We start from the raw sequence: 22,130 nt of genomic DNA on the forward strand, positions 1-22,130 counted from the left end.
TTGGTTTTTGCTGAAAAATGGGTGCTAGGCTGCTTGCTAAATAACTTCTAATGGTTTTCAATTACTTTGAAACATTTTGCTTGAGTCAAATGCAGAAAGTAAAAGAGTTAGAGAAATGCAAATTCAATCAAAACATTTGTTTCGAAGTTCATCCTTGAAACATTGATTGTCATTTTGCAGTAGCAAAAGTTTGGAAACAACCTAAATATCCACCAATAAGTGAGTAGTTATGAAAATTATGATATCCCTATTCAGAAAGCTAAAGCTCTCCATGTGTTGATAATATTTCTTTAAGAAATATTAAGAGAAAAAGAAATGTAGAATAGAATTTATCTTATACTCCTTTTTTTTGTGACAAGGAGGAAAATAATACCTAATTTTGCTTGTGTTCATAAAGAAACTTGTGAAGAGTATACATGTAGCTTTTAAAATGGCTATCTGTGGTGTACAGGTGTAAAGATTACTAGGTGGGTGGAGGAGAGAAAAAGACTATACCTTTTCCCTAACAATTTATTATATCAGTTTTTAAATATACAGAAAAGTTGGAAGAAAGTGCAGTAAACATCCATATATTCCCATTATCTAGATTCTACAATTAGTATTTCAGTTTTTTTTGTTGCTGGTTATATTTTCTCTTTCATGTGTCTAATTTTTTTTAATCCATATGTTGTGGATATCAATGTCATTTTACTTCCGCCGTACACGGTCCAGCATATATAGCATATATGTTACTAACTACAGTTTATGAGTTCTTTTTTAAGGTAATATTTTCATATAGTGAAATGCACAGATCTTAAGTGTGCCTTTTGATGTTTTGACAACCTGTGAAACTCAAATTCCTACCAGGTTTAGAACATTACCATCACCCTGGAAAATTCTATCCTGCCCACTTTTCAACCAGCCCTGGCCTCCATTCCCTAGGTGGTTTTCTTTTTCTTATTCCTGTCATGCATTAGTTTGCCTTCTTTAGTACTTCATGAGACATTCCTTATGTACTTTTTGGTTACACCTCTCTTTCACTTTGTATGATAATTTACAGTTTCACCCATGTTATTGAGTGTTCAATAGTTAATGCTTTTTTTTTTTTTTTTCTTTTAATACAGAGTAGTATTTTGCTATATGAATATATCATAGTTTGCTTATTGCATCTATTAAGGGACATCTTGTTTATTCCCAATATGACTAAAGCTGCCCACAACTTTCTTGTTTGAACCTTCTTAAAGTGTAGACTTTGATTTCTCTTGGAAAACTATATATTGTTTATATTTTCAAAATTTTTGAACTATGTGACTGTATCACCAAATCAATAAATTAAAACTTCAGTTTTGAATCTTTTGAATCTCTTAAAAAGTTAGATTGGGACATGTTCTTCCGTAAAAATATTTTTGAACTGTTCCATAATCTCCTGTTGCACGTGTAATCAAATGTGAATTACTTTGTATGATGATTTGGACTCTGCTAGATGTTCCTGTAATTCTGTTACAAACTCCCATTTCCTCCAATAGATCCAACTTTCTTCTGCCTTTGACTTTTGTTATGATGAGACTTAACCTTACAATAAGATTTAATCTTCTCTCATTTGCCCATCTAAATCCTACTCATCCTTGAAAGCCAGTTTTCAATTCCACTTCCTCCTCAAGTCATTCCCTGAGTTTTATTTATAAATGAAACCCTACAGCAATTTTTGTCTCCTTTGAAATGTCTTTCTCCCTCCTGAAATCCTTCTCTGCATTTTTTTTTTTTAAGGTTTTTATTGTGGATTGAGTGAAAGTTTTCAGGGCACATCATCGGTTTCACATTCAAACATTCATAAACCTTGTTTTATTACATTGATTATAATCCCCTCCACATACCATCAGTTAACAGAATTTCTCTCTATCCTCTTTAGGTTTTTTTTTGGGGGGGAAAAACTTTGCCTTTTTGGAATTTACAGTCTCGGCTTTTAGGGTAGGTTTTTACATTTATCTGTGGGTATCCAGGCTCATGTATGGAATTACTAACCAGCATAACTGAATAATCAGATAAGGGACATTTTGCTATGTCTGCTAGGTGGCTAAAGTCTGATCCTCAGAGCCTATGGTTTAGATGGTCAGCAACGCTTGGGCCCACAGGAACTTGAACTCCTGACCGGGTCTGCATGGTCTGCATCAGATTCCCCCTTATTTATTATTTGTTTAAGGGATGCTGCCTGTCTTAGGCAGTCAGTGCGAATTCCTCAGTCTTACCTGTCATTGAAACTCATTGCAGCATGGCAATGGCTCTGTCTTAGGTTGCCGAGGTTCCACGTGATCCTTGCCCGTCTCTGGCCAAACATCCAGCATAAATAGCCGCCATCCGAAGAAGGCAGGCTTCCCTGCATTTTTATAAATAAAAACTTGGAGTAGTTTCTGTCTCCTGGGCCATTCATTATCCATGTCATTCATTTAGCAGTGATTTATGTCTTGTCTAGTGATATTTTTCCTGTTGGTCTTGTACTGTTATTTAAACCTTAAATTATGTTATCCTTCTAAGATGATTACATTTTTTTTTAAACTTTTGAGAGTGAGAATTATATCTCTTCCCTACTGTTTAGCACATTTGCTGCTGTATATAATGTATGTTTAGTCATATTTGTTAATATGCTATTGATTAGTGCTTTTGAAACTTTGTTACCTGTTTAGAAAGCAGGTAGGCAGATGTAACAGTACTGATCATGTTTTTATAGAGCTTAAGTAGTCTGCTGGAAGCTGTGAAATTCATTTGAGTCTTTCTCTGTACAGGGTGAAAAGAAGATAAAGACAACAGTACTAACTGCTGCACTTCTGTTATCTGGAATTCCTGCTGAAGTGATAAATCGATCTATGGATACCTATAGCAAAATGGGCGAAGTCTTCACAGATCTCTGTGTCTACTTTTTCACTTTCATCTTTTGTCATGAACTGCTTGATTATTGGGGCTCTGAAGTACCTTGAAGCCTGCAGAACTCAGAAGGAGAAGCTTACAATAAACAATTCCTGTTCTGTATTACAGTGTCTCTAAAGGAGGCTGACTGGTTATACCTTTATATAATTCCTTTACTTTATAAGGGTTGTAAAATCGCTTGATTAGGAATGGAATGGCAGGTTCCCTGGTTTAAAAGGGTTGAGTTTATGTTAGTACTGATGTGAAACATAGAGTACCAATTGTCATTCATTGATTTTTACTTTTTAATTAGAAGCCGTAATCTTTACCTTTCCCATCCCTTCTCAGATATGTACATCCTCTTTGGGGGCTGAGCCAATGCTTTTAGGAGGACAGCTAAGCATAGCCTCAGCCAGCCCTAAGAACTACTTCTTGTATTTGCGTTGTTCTGTCACGAGAAATGGAGCTATCTTAAAAATAAAGAAACTGAATTGTCTCATGTTCAATCTGCACGCATTAACTTAAAAGGACTGACTAAGGTAGACAGTCTTACTTTGTTAAGTCAGTATTCCAAATTTTACTCCAGTGCAAATATTATTTAATGCAAATCATTAAGACTATGATTCATACATGTTAAAATAGAAAATATGAAATTCTTGTTTGCTGTACAACAAACTCAGAATTGGAAATTTTCACTTTAGAGTTTTCAGTTTTCTGAAGTGTTTTTTAAAACATACTTGGACAGAGTAATTACATACAAAAATGAAATCGAAAACTAACTGAGGTATTTAACTTAATAGCATAAATACCCTCTTAAGTAAGATGGTAATTTGGAAGATGTGTTTTCTTAAAAGAGTATAAAACATATGTCATTTGGTATTTCATTTCCTTTAAAGATTTTTGTATAGCCTATTTGGTTAATTTTTTTTTTTTTTTGGCTATTCACTAAGTGTTGATTGGAGTCCTGGTGTGGCGCTGTGGGTTAATGCGCTGGATTGCAAAGTTGGCTTGAACTACAAGGTCAGCAGTTCAAGCTCACCAGCCACTCCTTGAAAACACTATATAGGGTTGCTATGGGTCGGAACTGACTTAATGGCACTTAACATCAGAAGCCCTGGAGGCTGCCCAATTGTGTGCCAATAAGTGCATTGAAAAGTTTGGGCAAAGGTGGCTTTCACATCTGAGTGTGGTTCTGTCCCTTCCATGTCTTCTGCATCAACAAGATATTGCCCTATACTGGGACTAACAGGCTCCAGGCCTTTGAAAAACCCCAGGGTACTGCGGCTAGGGTCCACTTGGGCCAAGTCATACACATCTGCACCAAGCTTCCAAGACGAGGAGGTACCTACAAAGGGTCAAGTTCAAGTTCCCTGGGCACCAGAAAAACATCTCCAAGAAACATGTGGTTTTACCAAGTTTAATGCCAATGAGTTTGAAGACATGATATCTGAGAAATGCCTCATCATCCCAGCTATTTGAGTTAAGTACATCCCCAACTGTGGCCTCTGGGAAAAGTCATGATCCCTAAACTTATGAAGGCCTTGGTAGCACTCCTGCCTCACCTGTGGCCACCCATAAATTTAATTTCCTTTTTTTTTTTTTTCAGATATAAATGCTTCCACTATTTTTTTTTTTTAATGTTTTTATTGTGAATTGAATGAAAGTTAAAACATTTTAAACTCAAGCATATATAATAATTTACACCACCAAAGGGCACGTTCTGCAAGTCTGCCTCCTGGCCACCAACTCTCAGTCTCTCTCTTCCCATGAATCTAGAGTCCTCAGATGCTCCCTCTCTCCATGACCCCATCTCTGCCTCCATCTCTGGTATTGCTGCTTCTCTGGATAAGGTCCTGCATTCTGTTTATGCTCTTCTCCCTTGATGGTCCTAGGGTCCTCTGTTTCTGGACTGTAAGATTAACTACTCCCCCGTTTTTGTTACAAAACTTCTACCTTTACAATTGTGACAGTCACAATTAGTCATGATAGCAATTAATATTGAATCATAAGAATCCTATTCCCATCTTTTTTTACCAGACTCATCCAGACAAGATGAAAACTATTCAGTGGGAATCTATCTTCCCACACACACTCTTAAACTAAACTCCCTCTTGAAAGCTTGTAAGTCAGTCACTTCATGCCTTTATCGCCCCCTCATTTTAGGTACCCAGTGTCTTAAGTTGCCTGTCCCTATGTACCCTGTGTACAGAGGGTATATCATTGATTCTTGATGTGAAGACTCCTTCCCTCTCTCTTGGTATTTAGAGCAGTCCAATTCTTAAACCTACAGTGCTACACCAAGACTCCTAATCTAAAATGCATCTGAAATACCACATGACTGTAACAAAACAACTAATTTCCTCTCCTTCCCCAGGTCTTTATATGTATGTGTGTGTTTAATATCACAAGAATTAACCAAATAGGCTATACAAAAATCTTCAAAGGAAATGAAATACCAAATGGCATATTTTATAAGTTTATCACAATTCACATAACTGGCCAAAAGCTGGGAATCATCTTTATTCCTCCTTCGTTCTTACAATACACATGCTAGTTATCACTCGGTGTCTTTGAAAGTTGCCTCTGGAATATAAAAAAATCCGACCACTTTTACTGTCTTCATAGTTTAAATAGTTTCTCTTAGACTCCACACTACTTATTTTCAGTCCATATCCACACAATTGTCAACTGTTTCAATTTCCAGTGGATCTGATGCCCTGAGCTGCCTTAGTGTCCATTTTGTCACACATTAGTTCAGGTCTTTCTCATTGCTGGCATGGACTGCCAGACCCTCCAGTTTCTATTTACTGCTGCTAGATGCGAGCAATATGTCACAAAGAAAGAATAGAAGCTAGTTTTGCCATCTTGTTGATGTCTTTTTAAAAAAATCAACTTTATTGAGGTGAAATTTACATATATCAAAGTGAATTTTGACAAAAGTCAACATTTGTGCAACTACTACCAAAATCAAAATGCAAAATGTTTCTATCATTTTCAGATGTAAGCAAGTAAAATAGCCCAAACTCTTGAAAAGTAAAGCAAGAGCTTCTCCCCAAGGAGGTTCATTACAGTTTTCTGCAACAACAATTGTTATCAAAAGTTAGGCCACTTTCCTCTAGGCCAGTCATTCCCATTCTCAACCTCAATTGTACTTTGTAATCTCCTGTGAAGCTTAAAATCTAGTGCACAAGAAGCAAGTCAGGTTAGTTACATCAGACTATTAGGATGGATCCCAGACATCTTGTGTGTGTGTATATATATATATATATGATAAATCTTTTTAGTGCAGTGAGAACCTTTAAGAACTTTTGGTAATGTTGCATTAGAGTTTAAATTCTAAAGCACTTGGCTTGTGAAGGCTGCAATTTATAGCAGGAGCCCTAACTCCAATTTGAGTCTTGACCCATATTCAGATATCATTTGAGCTCTTTATGTTACTTCCCCAATGCTTGCTGACCATTAAACCAACAAGGAGGCTATGCTTACATAGTATAAGGCAAGTCCAATGAGGGACAGTTTGCTCTCAGGAAGCGTGTGGTTAAAAATTTATATGTAGAAAGTGCTCACACAAAGAACAAGGTAATTTGCCTGGGCATTTTCTGTAAGTAGCAGATCAGACACTTACTGGTGGTGGTGGTTATGTGCCGTGGAGTCGGTTCCGACTCATAGCGACCCTGTACAAGGTTTCCAAGGCTGTAAGTCTTTATGGATGCAGAAAGCCTCATCTTTCTCCCGCGGAACAGCTGGCAGTTTCAAACTGCTGACCTTGAGGTTCGCAGCCCAATTTGTAACCACTATGCTACCAGAGCTCCTTCAGACATTTACTATCTAAGTTAAAAGCTCGGGTCTGGTGAATATGACTCAGGGTTAAATGATCATGAGTTGTGCCTGGACCACCCTATAGCTCCAGAACCACTTTAACTTTTTTAAAATTGCAAGTATGTACATTTCTTTCTTTTTTTTTTTCTGTGCAAATTTTTTATTCATCATAATCTTAATACAGAGATCATTTAAAATAGCACAAGTAACTGATTAAAAAGACATGTATACTAAAACATTTAAAAAAGTTCCTTCATGTGTTGTAGATATGTTTTTATATGTAAATCTCTTGAAGACAAACATTGAAACTATTTTCTTGATTCTGTGGTTTACTCCATATGGATTTAAAAATTTTTTACCTATATTATATATGGAGTCCTGATGTGGCGCTAGGATAAGCACTTTCCTGGTAACTGCAAGGTCATTGGTTCAAACCAACCAACTGCTCCTCAGAGGTCACTATAAGTTGGATTTGACTTCATGGAAGTATGTAGGTTCTTAATCATGGGTCTTCCTCACTTCTGTAGTCCTGCCTGTGACAATGATGAACTGACCTACCTCCAGTCATGATTTTGTGATGATTTCCTTTGTTCTCTGTCATGTGTCTGATAAATACCAGGACTGTGATTTGGCCAATTCCATTGGTTTCTGTACTGTATACATGCTGACATTTTCTCTCATCCAGGATGATTGTCTTTGACTTTGTCCTGTTAAATATGTAACAAAGGGGTCTCTGTAGGGATGTTTATTATTATTAACATCCATTCATAATCAGAACATGGAATTATGAAGTATAAATTTAGAAAATTGTAAGTTGTCAACAATGAAATGGACCTCATAAAAATAGATATCCTAGGCATTAGTGAGCTGAAATGGACATCTAGCTGAATTGGTCATCTAGAATCTGACAGTTATATGATTTACTATGCCAGGAATGACAAATTCAAGAGAAATGGAGTCACATCCAGCATCAAAAATAACATGCCAAGATCTATCTTCATTAAAATGCTGTCTGTGATAGGATACTATCCATGTGCCTACAGGGAAGACCAGTCAGCACCACTATTATTCAAATTTACCCACCAACTACTAAAGGCAGCGAGAATGAAAATGAAGAATTCTACCAACTTCTTTAGTCTGAAATTGATCAAACATGCAATCAAGATGCATTGATGAACTGTGATATGACTACATATATGCACACCTGTGTTCACTGCATCACTATTTACAACAGCAAAAAGATGGAGACAGCCTAAATACCCATCAGTAGAAGAATGGTTAAACAAACTTTGGTACATACACATAATGGAATACTATACAAAGTTGAAGAATAATGAGGAATCTGAAAATCATCTTATAACATGGATGTACTTGGAGGACAGCAAGCTGAGTGAAATTAGTGAATCACAAAAGGGTAGCTATTGCATGAGAGCACGGATACAAAAAGCTAAGAAAATATTTTCTTGGTAAATGAAACATTCTACGATGGTTACACAATAGAAGGCGGATGGGAGGGTGGGGAAACAAAGTGAATAGAGGTCAATACTAAACGTACATGGAGTGGATTGCAATCAATGTAATGACACCAAGTGTATAATTTGTAGAATGTGGGACTGATGATCTGTTCTGTAAACCTTCACTCAGTTCACAATAATAAGTTTTTTAAAATGCACTGATAATTACTGGTGATTAGAATGTGAAATTTGGAAATAAAGAGGAAGGATCAGTAGTTAGAAAATAGGGTTTGGTGATAGAAATGATGCTGGAGATCACATGATAGAATTTTGCAAGACCAACAACTTACTCATTGTAAGTACCTTTTGAAACAACATAAAAGGCAATTGTATACATGGACCTCACCAGATGGAATACACTGAAATCAAATTGACTACATCTGTGGCTAGAGACAGTGGGAAAGCTCCGTACCATCAGCCAAAACAAGGCCAGGGCAGATTGTGGAACAGACCATCAATTGCTCACATGCAAGTTCAGGCTGAAGATGAAGAAAAAAGTCCACCAGAGCGAAATTATGACCCTGAACATATCCTACCTGAATTTAGAGACCATCTCAAGAACAGATTTAATGACTGTAAACCAGAAAAGTTGTGGGATGACATCAAGCATATCATACAGGAAGAAAGCAAAAGGTCATTTTAAAGAAAGAAAAGAGCAAAACTGATGTCAGAAGAGACTCTGAAACTTGCTTTTGAGCGTTATTGTTGTTGTTATTAAGTGCCAACAAGTCGGTTCCGACTCATAGTGACCCTATATAGGGTTTCCAAGGAGAGGCTGGTGAGCTTGAACCACTGACCTTGCTCAGTAAACCACAATGCCACACGGCACAGTAAATCCAGGATGGTGCAGGGCCGGGGCTGTGCTCTTTTGTACACAGGAGCTCTCTGTGTCGGAAACAACAAATACGGGTCAGTGTAAATTCTGGAGAGGAGGCCTGGTGGCACACCTGGTTAAAGTGCTAGGCTGCAAACCGAAAGGTACAAACCCACCAGCAAGTTTGAAGAAAGATGATGTAGTCAGCTTCCATAAAGATTTACAGCTTTGGAAATCCTATGAGGCTGTTCTACTTTGTCCTATAGGATGGTAATCGACACGACAGCAGTGAGACAGCACACAGCAGCATATGGCACCCCTGTCACTCGTAGAGGAAAGGACCCTCCCAGGATCGGCAAAGTGGAGACCTCCCCAGACCTGGGTGGGATTCCAAGGCTATGTAGGACAATACGGTAGGCGCTGTTCGGCCTCCGGGCGTTAGGTGGCGCTGGTGGAGATGCAAGAGCTTCCGGCTGGCTTTTGCCTTCCTTCTGCCACCGGCGCCGAAATTCCTGTTTTCGTTGGCAGCGCTGGGATGGCTGCTACCGCTGCTGTAGCTGCTACCTCTTCTTAGTGCTGTTGGTCCTTGTCCAGCGCGCCCAAAACAGTGCAGCTTGCCTCTTTGTTCCAGTCTACAGTGCGCTGCCCTGAAGGGTGTGGGCTTTCCTGCGGCGAACATCATGGGTCGGGAGTCACGGTGAGAGGACGCGCCGAGATGCTGAGCGGTTTCTCTTAGGTGGAGGGAAGAGGCGGGCGTTTCGGTGGCCGAGAGTTAGGCCTGGTCCATCGCTGCCCCACGTGCGGCCGGCGCTGTCCCGCGGCTGCTGGAGGGGCGCCGGGGCCTAGGCCGAGGGAATGGCTGTACTGGGGTCGGCGACGGGCACAAGATCTCCCTGCACTACCGCCCCCCAGTTTGAGCCTTTGGAACGGAAACAACTCTCCTAGACGGCAGTGGTTGACTACCACATCCCGCCACTTCCACTCAGCCCACCCTGATCATCTTAGTCAGTGGTGGCCCCTATTTCTTCGCGTTTGCGACATTTCCTTGGTGCTCATCACTGTATATTAGTTCTTTGCGTGCGTGCATGTGTGTGATATTTTCCAAATCAGTTGAGAGGAGCGTGTGGACATTTTAACCTAGCCTCCAACCCTGTGCTTGACTAGGCTTTAACTGGGCTACACAGTAAATACTTGTTGAGTGGGCATTTATTTCACAAATAGATTTGTTATTTCTTAGTTTTCTACTTTTCATCTTTTTTAAACTGAGAATTGGGATTTTTTTTTTTAATCTGTGAGATCTCTAAAGAACTTTACTTGATAACTGGTACCATACCTTGAGTTTTTATCTTAAAGATGACTATTTGCAGTGTATTTAGTAGTGACCAAAAGAGCCCTTATAGCTAGGGACCATGAGGATGGTTTTTTTTTAAGCGCTGTTGTTGGTAAGATGTCATCAGTTAGTTCAGATGTATAGCAACCCCACCTACAAACAGTATGAAGCACTGTCCTGTCCAGTACCCATTGTTGTACCCATTGTGTCAATCCATCTCAAGAGTCTTCCTCTTTTTTATTGACCCTCGTTTGAACTGCAAGGTCGGTGGTTCAAGCTCACCAGCTGCTCCTCGGAAACCCTATACAGGGTCGCTATGGGTTGGAATCTACTCGATGTCACTTAACAACAACCACCAATCATGATGTCCTACTTCAGGGACTGGTTTCTTCTGATAATCTGTTCAAAGTATGAGAGGCGAAGTCTTGCCACCCTTGCTTCTAGGAGCATTCAAGCTGAACTTCTTCCAACACAGATTTGTTCCTTCTTCTAGCAGCCCATGATGTATTTAATATTCTTTTCCAATACCATAATTCAAAAGCATCAATTCTTTAGTCTTTCTTATTCTTTGTCCAGCCTTCCCATGCATATGAGGCAGTTGAAACCACTGAGGCTTGGGTCAGGTACACTTCGTCTTCAAAGTGACACCCTTGCTTTTTAACACTTTGAAGGGATCTTTTGCAGCAGATTTACTCAATGCAATACATCTTTGGATTTCCTGACTGCTGCTTCCATAGGCATTGATTGTGGATCCAAGTAAAAGGAAATCCTTACAACATCAAATTTTTTTTTCATTTATTGTGATTTTTGTTTTCTTTATGTTGAGGTGTAATCCATACTGTAGTCTGTGATCTTCAATAGTAATTGCTTCAAGTCCTCTTTACTTTGAGCAAGCAAGACTGTGTTCTCTGCACATTATGAGCTAAGAGTTAATGAGTCTTTCTCTAAGCCTGATGCTGTTCTTCATATAGTTCAGCTTCATAGTCTGTTTCCTTAGCATACTATTGCATCCAGCATAGGCTATTCTCTGCCTCCAGCGCAGAGACGTTAAACCCGAGTAGGGACAATGGGAGATTAGAAGGAAATAGAAGACACAGACACAAATAAATTAAGTAAAAGTTGGGACCAGGTGGGACGCAGCACTCTGATTGAGATACTGCAACCCAGACTTGGCGCAGCCAGTTTATTTTATACACATGTCAAGGGGAGGTGCTTGGGCAGGGTAAAAAGTGCAAGAACATCTGGTGCTGTTTGTGCAAGCAGTAGGCAGAGCTTATTCAGAAAAACTGTAACTTGTGGTAGCTAACTGAAAAAGAGATTAAAGCAGCTATATGTTTCTGCAGACTAAGCTAAAAGGTCATGACTGTGTATAAGGAAAGACTTTGCAAATTTCTTGTTCCCAGGGTCAGCCTTGCAGAAACCCAAGGGGCAGTCAGACTTGAGTGCAGCCTGATGTTGCAGGTCACAACTGCTACATGGAGTGCCTTTGGCGAGTTATGTCCCAAGGCCAAGCTTTGCAAATAGCCTAGGGGCAGCTGCAAGCCCTGGGTTAAACTACCCTCAAGCCCAAGACTTGTGGCTCAGTTGCTCCCAACAGTTGTTGTTGTTGTTGTTGTCAGGTGCCATCGAGTTGGAACCGACTCATAGCGACCCATGCACAGCAGAACGAAACAATGCTCGATCCTGGGCCAACCTCACCACCGCTGCCACCCCCGAGTCCATCAGTGATGCCACCTGGCCGATCCATCTCGTTGGAGGTCTTCCTCTTTTTCTCTGACCCTCAACCCTACCCAGCATGACATCCTTCTCCAACGATTGTTTCCTCCGGACTACATGTCCAAAGTAGGAGAGACGAAGCTTAGCCATCCTGGCCTCCAAGAAGCACTCTGGCTGCACTTCTTCCAAAACAGATCTATTGGTTCTTTTGGCAGTCCATGGCACCCTCAGTATTCTCCTCCAACACCACAACTCAAAGGCATCAATTCTTCTACGATCCCCCTTATTCACTGTCCAGCTCTAGCATCCATATGAGGCTATTGAAAACACAATGGCCTGGGTTAGGCGCACCCTAGTCCTCAAGCTGACATCTCTGCTCTTCAATACTTTAAAAAGTTCCTGTGCAGCAGATTTGCCCAGTGCAATACGTCGTCTGATCTCTTGACTGCTACTTCCGCGAGTGTTGATAGTTGATCCAAGAAGAACGAAGTACTTGACAACTTCAATCCTTTCTCCATTGATAAGAATGTTGTTTATTGGTCCAGTGGTGAGGATTTTTGTTTTCTTGACATTGAGATACAATCCGTATCGAAGGCTGTGCTCTTTAATCTTCATAAGTAAATGTTTCAAGTCCTCTTCACTTTCAGCGATCAAGGTTGTATCATCTGCATATCGCAGGTTGTTAATGAGTCTTCCTCCAATCCTGATGCCACGTTTTTCTTCATAGAACCCAGCTTCTCATATTATTTGCTCCCAACAGTATACAGATTGAATAGATACAGTATAAGGATACATTTCTGAAACATATCTTTCTGGAGTTTAAATCAGCAGTATCCCCTTTTCCTTGTTCTTGTTCTGTTTGAATGACTTCCTCTTGGTCTGTCTACAGGTTCCATATGAGCACAGTTAAGTGTTCTAGAATTTCTGTTCTTGCAAATGTTATCCATAATTTGTTGTGATCCACATAGTCAAAATACCTTTGCATAGTCAATAAAACAGGTAAAATCTTTCTGGTATTCTCTGCTTTTAGCCAAGATCCATCTGACAACAGCAATATAGCAGTACTTTTTTATTGTTGTTAGATCCTCTTGAGTCCAACTGACTTATAGCAACCCTGTATGTTGAGCTAATAATCTGAGAAACTGGATTATATGAAGGAGAAGGTGGCTTCAGGATTGGGGGAAGACTGATTAGCTTTAAAGAGGTCTTGTGCAGCAGATTTGCCTCATACACAATATGTCATTTGATTTCTTGACTGCTACTTCCATGAGTGTTGATGACTGATTCGAGTAAAATGAAGTCTTTGACAACTTCAGTCTTTTCTCCATGTATATGGATGTTGATTATTGGTCCATTGGTGAGGATTTTTGTTTTCTTTACATTGAGATGCATCCGATATCCAAGACTGATCTTTGATCTTTAACAGTATTTTAAGTCTTCCTCGCTTGCAGCAAGCAAGATTATATCATAGCAGATTGCAGGTTGTTCATGAGTCTTCCTCTAATCCTTATGCCACGTTTTTCTTCATATAATCCAGCTTCTCAGATTATGTGCTCATCATACAGACTGAATAAGTGTGGTGAGAGAATACAACCCTGGCACATACCTTTCCTAATTTTTAACCCATTTGGTGTTCCCTTGTTCTGTTCGAACAACTGCCTCTTGGTCTATGTACAGATTCCTCATGAGCACAAATTCTGGAATGCTCCTACTTCACAATGTTGTCCATAGCTTGTCATGATCCACACAATGGAAAGCCTTTGCATAGTCAATAAGCATCATGGTAAATGGAGAAAAGATTGAAGTTGTCAAAGACTTCATTTTGCCTGGATCCACTGTCTGCACTCATGGAAGCAGCAGTCAGTAAATCAAATGACATATTGCACTAGGCAAATCTGCACAGAAACTTCAGAGTGTTCAAGAGTAAAGATGTCAGTTTGAGGATTAAGGTGCCGCTCACCCGAGCCATGGTATTTTCTGTCATTTCGTATGCATGTGAAAGTTGGACACTGAATCAGGAAGACCGTAGAATTGATGCATTTGATTTATGGTGTTGGAAAAGAATATTTAAAATACTGTGTGCTTCCAGAAGAACAAACGCATCTGCGTTGGAAGACGTACGACCAGAATACTCCTGAGAAGCAAAGATGGTGAGACTTTGTCTCTTATGCTTTGGACATATTGTCAGGAAGGAACAGTCCTTGGAGAAGGACCTCGTGCTTGGTAAAGTAGAGAGTCAGTTAAGAAGAGGAAGACCCTCAATGAGATGAGTCAGCACGGTGGCAGCAGCCATAGTTTCAAATGTATCAATGTTTGTAAAGGACCGGGCAATATTTCGTTCTATTGTGCATAGGGTTGCTGTGAGTCAGAATAATTTTCAACTGAATAAAATCACTGTAGCCACAATGACTTTCTTGCTATTCTTGAGCATACCAAACAAGCTTCCTCTGGGTCTTTGCACCTATTGTGGCTTTTGCCTAGTAAGTTCTTCCTCCATCGACTCCTTCCTTTACTCCCTTCCAAATTCCATACCAAGTGTTACTTTATTATAGAGGCCTTCTTTAATCACTTAATATAGAGTAACAAAGCCTCCCATCTTCCATTACTTTGCTTTTTCCTTCACTCTGATTTCTTCATAGTATCACTTGACATATTGTATGTTTATTTCCTTGTGTATTCATTCATCTTCCACCAACTGTTATCTACCTAGGACCCAAAGGCAGAGGCTTGGTCTGTTTTGTTCACCTCTATTGCTTTTTGTACAACAGTATTCCTCTATACGAACTATATAGCAAAAGGGTTCATCCTGTTCTCCAAATTTACAAATGTTTTTGTAAAAAAAAATCCTTTCAGTTTTAAATTTGTTGATTTTGGGGTTGTTGTGGTTAAGTGCCATCAGGTTGGTTCCAACCCATAGTGACCCTGTCTGAATAAGGTTTCCAAGGAGCGACTGGTGAGCTTGAACTGCTGACCTTGCAGTACAAGCCGGCTTTTGGGAAAATGTAATAAAAATATATAATAGACTGTACCTGTGAGCTAAGATTAATCTTTGCATTAATAATATTCTAGCCACTATCGAAAGCGATCAGCATCACGTGGGCGCTCTGGAAGTCGATCTAGAAGTCGTTCTCCCTCCGACAAAAGAAGTAAACGTGGAGATGACAGACGGTCTAGAAGTAGAGACAGAGACAGAAGGAGAGAGAGATCTCGTAGCAGGGATAAAAGAAGATCTCGGTCAAGAGACAGGAAGCGTCTGAGGTAAGACATAAATCTCTAAGTGATTAATGATAGATGTTGTTGTTAGGTGCTGTTGAGTCTGTACTGACTCCTAGCAACCTTGTATAGGGTTTCTGAGGAGTGGCTAGTTGGTGTGCTTCTTCCAAAGTTGTTTCAGACTAGAATTGAGTGGCTCTTTTGCAGTACCTGAGAAGAGCCCAATGTTGTGTTGGTTCAAGCACTCAGCTGCTTACTGAAAGATCCATGGCTGAAGCCCAGCAGCTGCCTTGTGGGAGAGAGATGTGACTTCGCAGCAGTGGGTTTGGCTCTTGGTTTTGCAGGCCTGTTCCTTCACCGCAGGTCATCTGATTGTGACTCAAGAAATTCAGCTCGACCAAAAACTCTTAAGCAGTGTTTTAAGTTTAGAAATCTTGAGTTATCTTCTCTCTACCAAAGAGAACCCTTTAAAGCTACTGAGAAAGGTGAGATAATAGAAAAATAAAAATAAGTAAATAAGGAAAAGGTAAAGAGTCCTGATGTGATGTTGGACTGCTAACCACGAGGTCAGTGGTTCAAACCTACCAGCCACTCCTCAGAAACCCTATACAGTATTGCTGTGAGTCAGAATCAACTTGAAGGCACTTAACAACAACAAAGGTAGTATGACTAGAGAATTCTAAGTACTCCAAGAGAGTGGATCACTGTGTTCAGAACACCCTCTTAACCAATCAAGAGAAGGAAACGGAGGGCAGAGCCATGGCTGAACACTGTTTGCTCTTAACAATATTTTAAATTATTGCCTTAGATTTAAACTAGAGAAGACCCTAATTTCAGTTGTACTTTTACTTGATGACATAGTCCCTGACAACAGTTAAGCAGCTTTTATTTTTTCTGGAAGTGAAAACAGTTTAAAAAGTCTGCCCCATACTAAAAGTAGATTTCTGAAGCAGTTTCTCATTAAATCGGGAAAAAAGAGACCCAGTTGTAGAGTTACTATGAACCGATGACAGACAGAACTTTGGTCTTATCTTTATCATACATTTGAAGAAGAGTAGAAGGAGCTCTGGTAGCGTAGTGGTTACAAATCGGGCTGTTAACCTTAAGTCAGCAGTTTGAAACTGCCAGCTGTTCTGCAGAAGAAAGATGAGGCTTTCTGCTCCTGTAAAGATTTAACAGCCTCGGAAACCCTGTGCAGGGTCGCTATGAGTTGGAACCGACTCCACGGCACATAACTACCGCCACCAGTAAGATACTACAAAGTACTTGGGTGGAAATAATGCTCACTGTCTTAGGCCAGGTTTTCTAGAGAAGCAAAACCAGTGAAATATATATATGTATGTATAGAAAGAGAAGTTTATTATAAAGGAAATGGCTTACCATTGCAGGGTCCCAGGTCTCCAGCAGAAGAGAGTCCCTCCCTTGTATTCATTATATTGGGAGTAGTTCAAATCCCGAGGAAGCATCCCTTCAATTGATTGGCTGCTCATAGCTGCTCATCATACAGATAAACTATGCCTGTATTAGGTTTCATCACCTTGGGAAAAGCATATCCCAACTGCTAAATCTCTGAAAATCCTGGCCTAGTCAAGTTGACACAAAACCCTAACCATTACATTCCATCCTTGTCAACTTGACACCTGTAAACTATGTGCACAATCTCTGAATAAAGAAAATTGTAAAATAATACTTGTGCCTAGTGTGATTTTACCAAAGCACATATTACTGGTCCCACTTACATCTCATAAGTCACAAATGAGCAAGGCAAAAATATTTGATGCACACATATAAAACAAACCAAAATTTTGTATTCATTTAAATGTCCAAAGGGCACATTTTGCAATCCAGTCTCCTGCCCATAGGCATACAGCCTTACTCAGTCCGTGGGCCTAGAGTCTTTCTATGACACCGTCTCTGTCACCGTTTTTTTCAGGCATGGATCCCAAGCTCCGCTCATGCTCTTCCTTAATGATGGTCTTGGAATCGTATGTTCCTGAAATGAAAGCTAACTATTTCCCCCTTTTAGTTACACATTTCCTACAATTACAGTTTTGACTGTCACAATCAATCCTACTAACACTTACCACAATTTAAGTCATAATATCCTGTCAGCATCATCTCCGACCCACTTTCACCAGACTCATCTGGAAAAGAGGAAAACTAATCAGTGGGGATTCTGCCTTGTTCCCTCATTCTAAAACTAAGCACACCCATGAAAGCTTGTAAGCCAACCACTTCACGCTTTTATAGCCCCCTCAATTTTGATAGCCAGTGTCTAAATTAAGGAGCTCTAGAAGCGTAGTGGTTATGTATCAGGTTGCGAACCTTAAAGTCAGCAGTTCGAAACTACCAGCTGTTCTGCAGGAGAAAGATACGTCTTTCTGCTCCCGTAAATATTTACATCCTTGGAAACCCTATACAGGGTCACTATGAGTCGGTTCCTCCACAACACATAATCACAACCAGTGTCTAAATTGCCCATCCCTATCATCCAAGTCTAAGGAGCTCTGGTAGCATAGTGGTTACGAATCGGGCTGTGAACTGTGAGGTCAGCAGTTTGAAACTACCAGCTACTTCATGGGAGAAAGATGAGGCTTTCTGCTCCCGTAAATATTTACAGCCTCGGAAACCCTGTTCAAGGTCGCTATGGGTCGGAACCGACTCGATGGCACATAACAACAACATTAACACAGTTTGGTAGTGTAGTGGTTACAAATTGGGCTGCAAACCGCAAGGTCAGCAGTTCGAAACTACCAGCTGTTCTGTGGGAGAAAGATGAGGCCTTCTGTTCCGTAAAGATTTATAGCCTGTACAGTGTCGCTATGAGTCGGAACCGACTCCACAGCACATAACAGCAACAACAACAACATCAACCTAGTCTGGTAGCATAGTGGTTACGAATCGGGCTGCGAACCTTAAGGTCAGCAGTTCAAAACTGCCAGCTGTTCTGTGGGAGAAAGATGAGGCGTTCTGCTCCTGTAAAGATTTATAGCCTCGGAAACCCTGTGCAGGGTCATTGTGAGTTGTAACTGACTCCATGGTACTTAACAACAACAATCAACCCAGTACACTGAGGAGACAAGCATCTTCTTCAGTCTAAAGGATCTTTCATTCCAGTTGGAATTTTGAGCAGCTTCATCCATAAACAAAAGTGCAGTTCATCAAATTGTAGCAATTGACACTTGCTCACAGTATCACACATCGTTATTTTCATCTGATGAGGTTCTTGTCAGCTCAACCCTAATCATCCAAGCTAGGTTAGATGGGTACCAGCTACAAGTTTCAGAGTTCACATACACCTCCCTGCACTTCACACCAGCTAGCCACTTCCCTCTCAGCCTTAGTCTCCATGGGCCAGGTCAGTGCCCATGGGTTTAGGGGATCACACACCTTCCTAAAGTTCAGACCACACAGCCTTCCGTGTTACCTCATTTCAAGGTCCACATGTGCCAATAGAACATGTCCAGACTCAGCTCCTGTCTTTAATTGCACAGGTTCCCTGTAACTCAGTTTTCAGTCCTAGAAGGGGGCTGGGCTTTCCTTGCAAATTCAAACTGTACCCTTTTATTCTCTGCTTTCTTTCACTCAGGGTTGGTCTGCATGTCTTTTCAAATGCAAATGTCCCAACTCTTAAGGTTCTGGGTGGGATTCCACCTAAGTCTCCATATTCTACAAAGCCTAAAGCAAAGAAGGCTGTTTTCCTGGGCAAATCCTAACTCCCCTTCTAGCAAAGTCTAATTCCCCTTTAGCAAATCCAATCAAGTTAAGATTGATTACAAACGTTAATCATAATTCCCAATATTACTTTCATACACGTATGTGTATTTTACAATAATGGGCAGGAGAAACCAATATCCAATAGGCAGTCAAACATGTAAACATTTTTAAAACACATAAGTTCAATCTTTTCTTCTCCCTTATTGTTGTTGTCAAGTGCTGTTGAGTTGGTTCTAATGCATAGTGACCCTACATAGGGTTTCCTTGGAGTGGCTGGTGAGCTTGAGGTTTAAACTGACCTTGCAGTCCAGCACATTAATCCATATTGCCGCACTGGGACTCCTGTTGTTAAGTCCTTGGACTCCTATTCTGAATCATAGTGACCCTGTATAAGGTTTTCGAGGAGCAGCTGGTGAATTTGAGTTGCTGACCTTGCAGTTCAAACCAACTTTGTGGTCCCCATTGCATTATCCCATTTGTGGTCCAGTTATTCCATAGCTCCACACCAGGACTAATGCAATTCGTATGCATATGGCCTTGGTCCTCAGACAGGGTGGAATTCCAGTATGGCCTACCGTAAAGGAGCTCTGGTAATGTAGTGGTTATGAGTTGGGCTGCTAACCTCAAGGTTGGCAGTTTGAAACTACCAGCTGTTCCTCGGGAGAAAGATGAGGCTTTCTGTTCCCGTAAAGATTTACAGCCTCAGAAACCCTATGCAGGGTGATATGAGTCAGAACCGACTCCTCAGCATACCACCAACCACAAACTGGCCTACTATCAGCCCTGTTTAACCGGCATGTCATGAGCTCCAGGCAACTCCAGAAGCTGCCACTCTTCCCTCCACAGAAATATTTTATTTCATGCCCCTTTGTACTTTCTCCCATATAATCTTGCCATTTCATAGGTTTGGAGCCATTGCAATGAATTCTGCTCACAGTGCCAGCTGCTTAAACCAAATGAGGACCATGTCTGATTTCCTCTGATTCCACAAGAGGGAAAGAAGAGGAAACAAAAAATCAGGCAAAGGCCAATTCTTAGGAAGTGGTGGTCAGACATGTCTCTACTTTATATCAGTGCCTTTACGATTAGTCATACTTGAGAACTAATTTAGAAAACTCATCCTTATGAGGTACCAGTCTCTTGGTACCACATGTGTTAGGCCAGATTTTCTAGAGAAGCAAAACCAGTGAAATTTTATATGTATATATATACATACACATACAGAGCCAGACAGAGAAGTTTATTATCAAGGAAATGGCTTACTATTTCAGAGTTCCAGGTCTCCAGCAGAAGAGATAGAGAGAGAGAGAGTCCTTCTTGTGTGTTCATTATATTGGGAGCAGGCCACACCCCCAGTTGATTGGCTGCTCATAGGCTCTTATAGAGCTAACTATGCCTGTATTAGATTTCATCACCGTGGGAATAAGCACATCCCAACTGCTAAACCTCTGAAAAAATCTAGCTAGTTAAGTTGACATAAAACCCTAACCATTACACTCACTAATTCAGTTCCATATTGGTACCAGGACCAGTATCATGGAGTTTAGTATGTTAAAAGAGAAATAGATCTTTAAGATTTGATTTTTGAATTATTGGTATGTAGGTAGGAGCTCTGGTAGCGTAGTGGTTAGGAATTAGGCTGCTAATCTCACGGTCAGCAGTTCAAAACTACGAGCTGTTCTGTGGGAGAAAGATGAGGCTTTCTGTTCCTGTAAAGATTTATAGCCTCGGAAACCCTGTACAGGGTCTCTATGAGTCGAAACCGACTCTACGGCTCATAACAACAACAGGTAGAATCATGAGAATTTAAAGCAAGAAGAATTTTGGGATTATCTAGTGAAATCTTAATATTTTATAGATAACAAAACTGAAACCAACAAAATTGGCATAGTTTGTTTGCCTGTGTCATGTTAGCCATGGGTTTTTAAATTTTCAGATCAAGGAGCCCTTTGGCTCAGCAGTTGAGCGTTCGGCGGCTGACTGAAAGGTTGGCCGTTTGAACCAGTTGCTCTGGAATAAAATATCTGGCAATACCGTGTAGGAAACCCTATGGGGCAGATTTACTCTGTTCTGTGGTGTGGCGCTGTAGTATAATCACTTGACCGCAAGGTTGGTTTGAACCGTACAGTCAGCTATTCAAACTCACCAGTCGCTCCTAGGAAACGCTATACAGGATTGCTATGGGCACTTAACAACAACAAACACTAATCATGTTTCCTGATACTCCTTTCTGTCCCACTCAAGTGTCTGTTTTACAAAGGAAACCAATATTCATAAGACAGTTAAGCATCTTAACATTATTTCCTCTTTTACCCATTTAGACTATGTCTAGATCCCTGTATCACAGAGCCCTGTTCTTTCAAGGTTGTTCCAGATATCGCTATTTACATCTTCCCATTTAGCCCATACAAACCTGCCTATGTGTTCCCCTATCTACCTTGTTCTTCCATCCCCCTCCCCCTTCTTGTGTATTGCCCTCCCCAAAACCTGAACTATGATGTGTCTATCCACTACCCTGCGCTCTGCCATCCAATGCCCACTTCCCGTAACCAACAAAAAAATGTTTTCCCTTTTAGTATGAGTATCTTTTCTTAAGTTTTACAATAATGGTCTTATGTAATATGTGTCCTTTTGTGACTGACTAATTTCGCTCAGCATACTGTCCTTAAGGTTCATCCATGTGATGTGGTGGCTTACAGCTTCCTTGCTATTCTTCAAGGTAGCATAATATTCCATTGTGAATACCCTTTTTTTCCTAAATGTTTTATTGTGAATTATGTGATAGTTTACATGGGAGAACATTAATTTTACATTCATTCTATCGTATTTCGTCTCATTGCCATGGTTACAATCCCCTCCATGCATCATCAGCCAACCAAAGGGTATACCCTGCAGTCCTGCTCCCCATACCCCCCAGGTCTTCAGAACACAGTCATTCTCCTTCTCTGGATCTAAAAGCACCATCGCTCCACGTCATCATCTCTGCCTCCATTTCAGGCATCACTGCTTCTCTGGGTAGGGTCCCGCTCTCCGCTCTTCTCCCTTGATGGTCCTAGGGACCTCCGCTCCTAGACTGGAAAGTTAATCACTCCCCTTCTTGCTATAAAATGTCTGCCTTTACATTTTC

General features: G+C 40.5%; 2 protein-coding genes across 2 annotated transcripts in view; both read left to right on the forward strand.

Moving 5' to 3' along the window:
- The window catches only part of CAMLG (calcium modulating ligand), a 16,244-nt gene extending 12,880 nt beyond the window's left edge, over nt 1-3,364 (forward strand). Inside the window, exon 4 of the mRNA XM_006866082.1 lies at nt 2,760-3,364. Within this exon, the coding sequence (XP_006866144.1) occupies nt 2,760-2,951 (192 nt within the window). The 3' untranslated portion in view covers nt 2,952-3,364. The remainder of the gene's footprint in view (nt 1-2,759) is intronic.
- Nucleotides 3,365-9,707: 6,343 nt separating this feature from the next.
- Nucleotides 9,708-22,130, forward strand: part of DDX46 (DEAD (Asp-Glu-Ala-Asp) box polypeptide 46) — a 113,418-nt gene continuing 100,995 nt past the window's right edge. The window contains exons 1-4 of the mRNA XM_006866207.1: nt 9,708-9,724; nt 15,143-15,331; nt 15,650-15,771; nt 17,220-17,271. Coding sequence (XP_006866269.1) covers nt 9,708-9,724; nt 15,143-15,331; nt 15,650-15,771; nt 17,220-17,271 — 380 coding nt within the window. The remainder of the gene's footprint in view (nt 9,725-15,142; nt 15,332-15,649; nt 15,772-17,219; nt 17,272-22,130) is intronic.

Source organism: Chrysochloris asiatica, unplaced genomic scaffold, assembly GCF_000296735.1.
Source record: "Chrysochloris asiatica unplaced genomic scaffold, ChrAsi1.0 scaffold00087, whole genome shotgun sequence".
In the NCBI taxonomy this organism is placed as follows: domain Eukaryota; kingdom Metazoa; phylum Chordata; class Mammalia; order Afrosoricida; family Chrysochloridae; genus Chrysochloris; species Chrysochloris asiatica.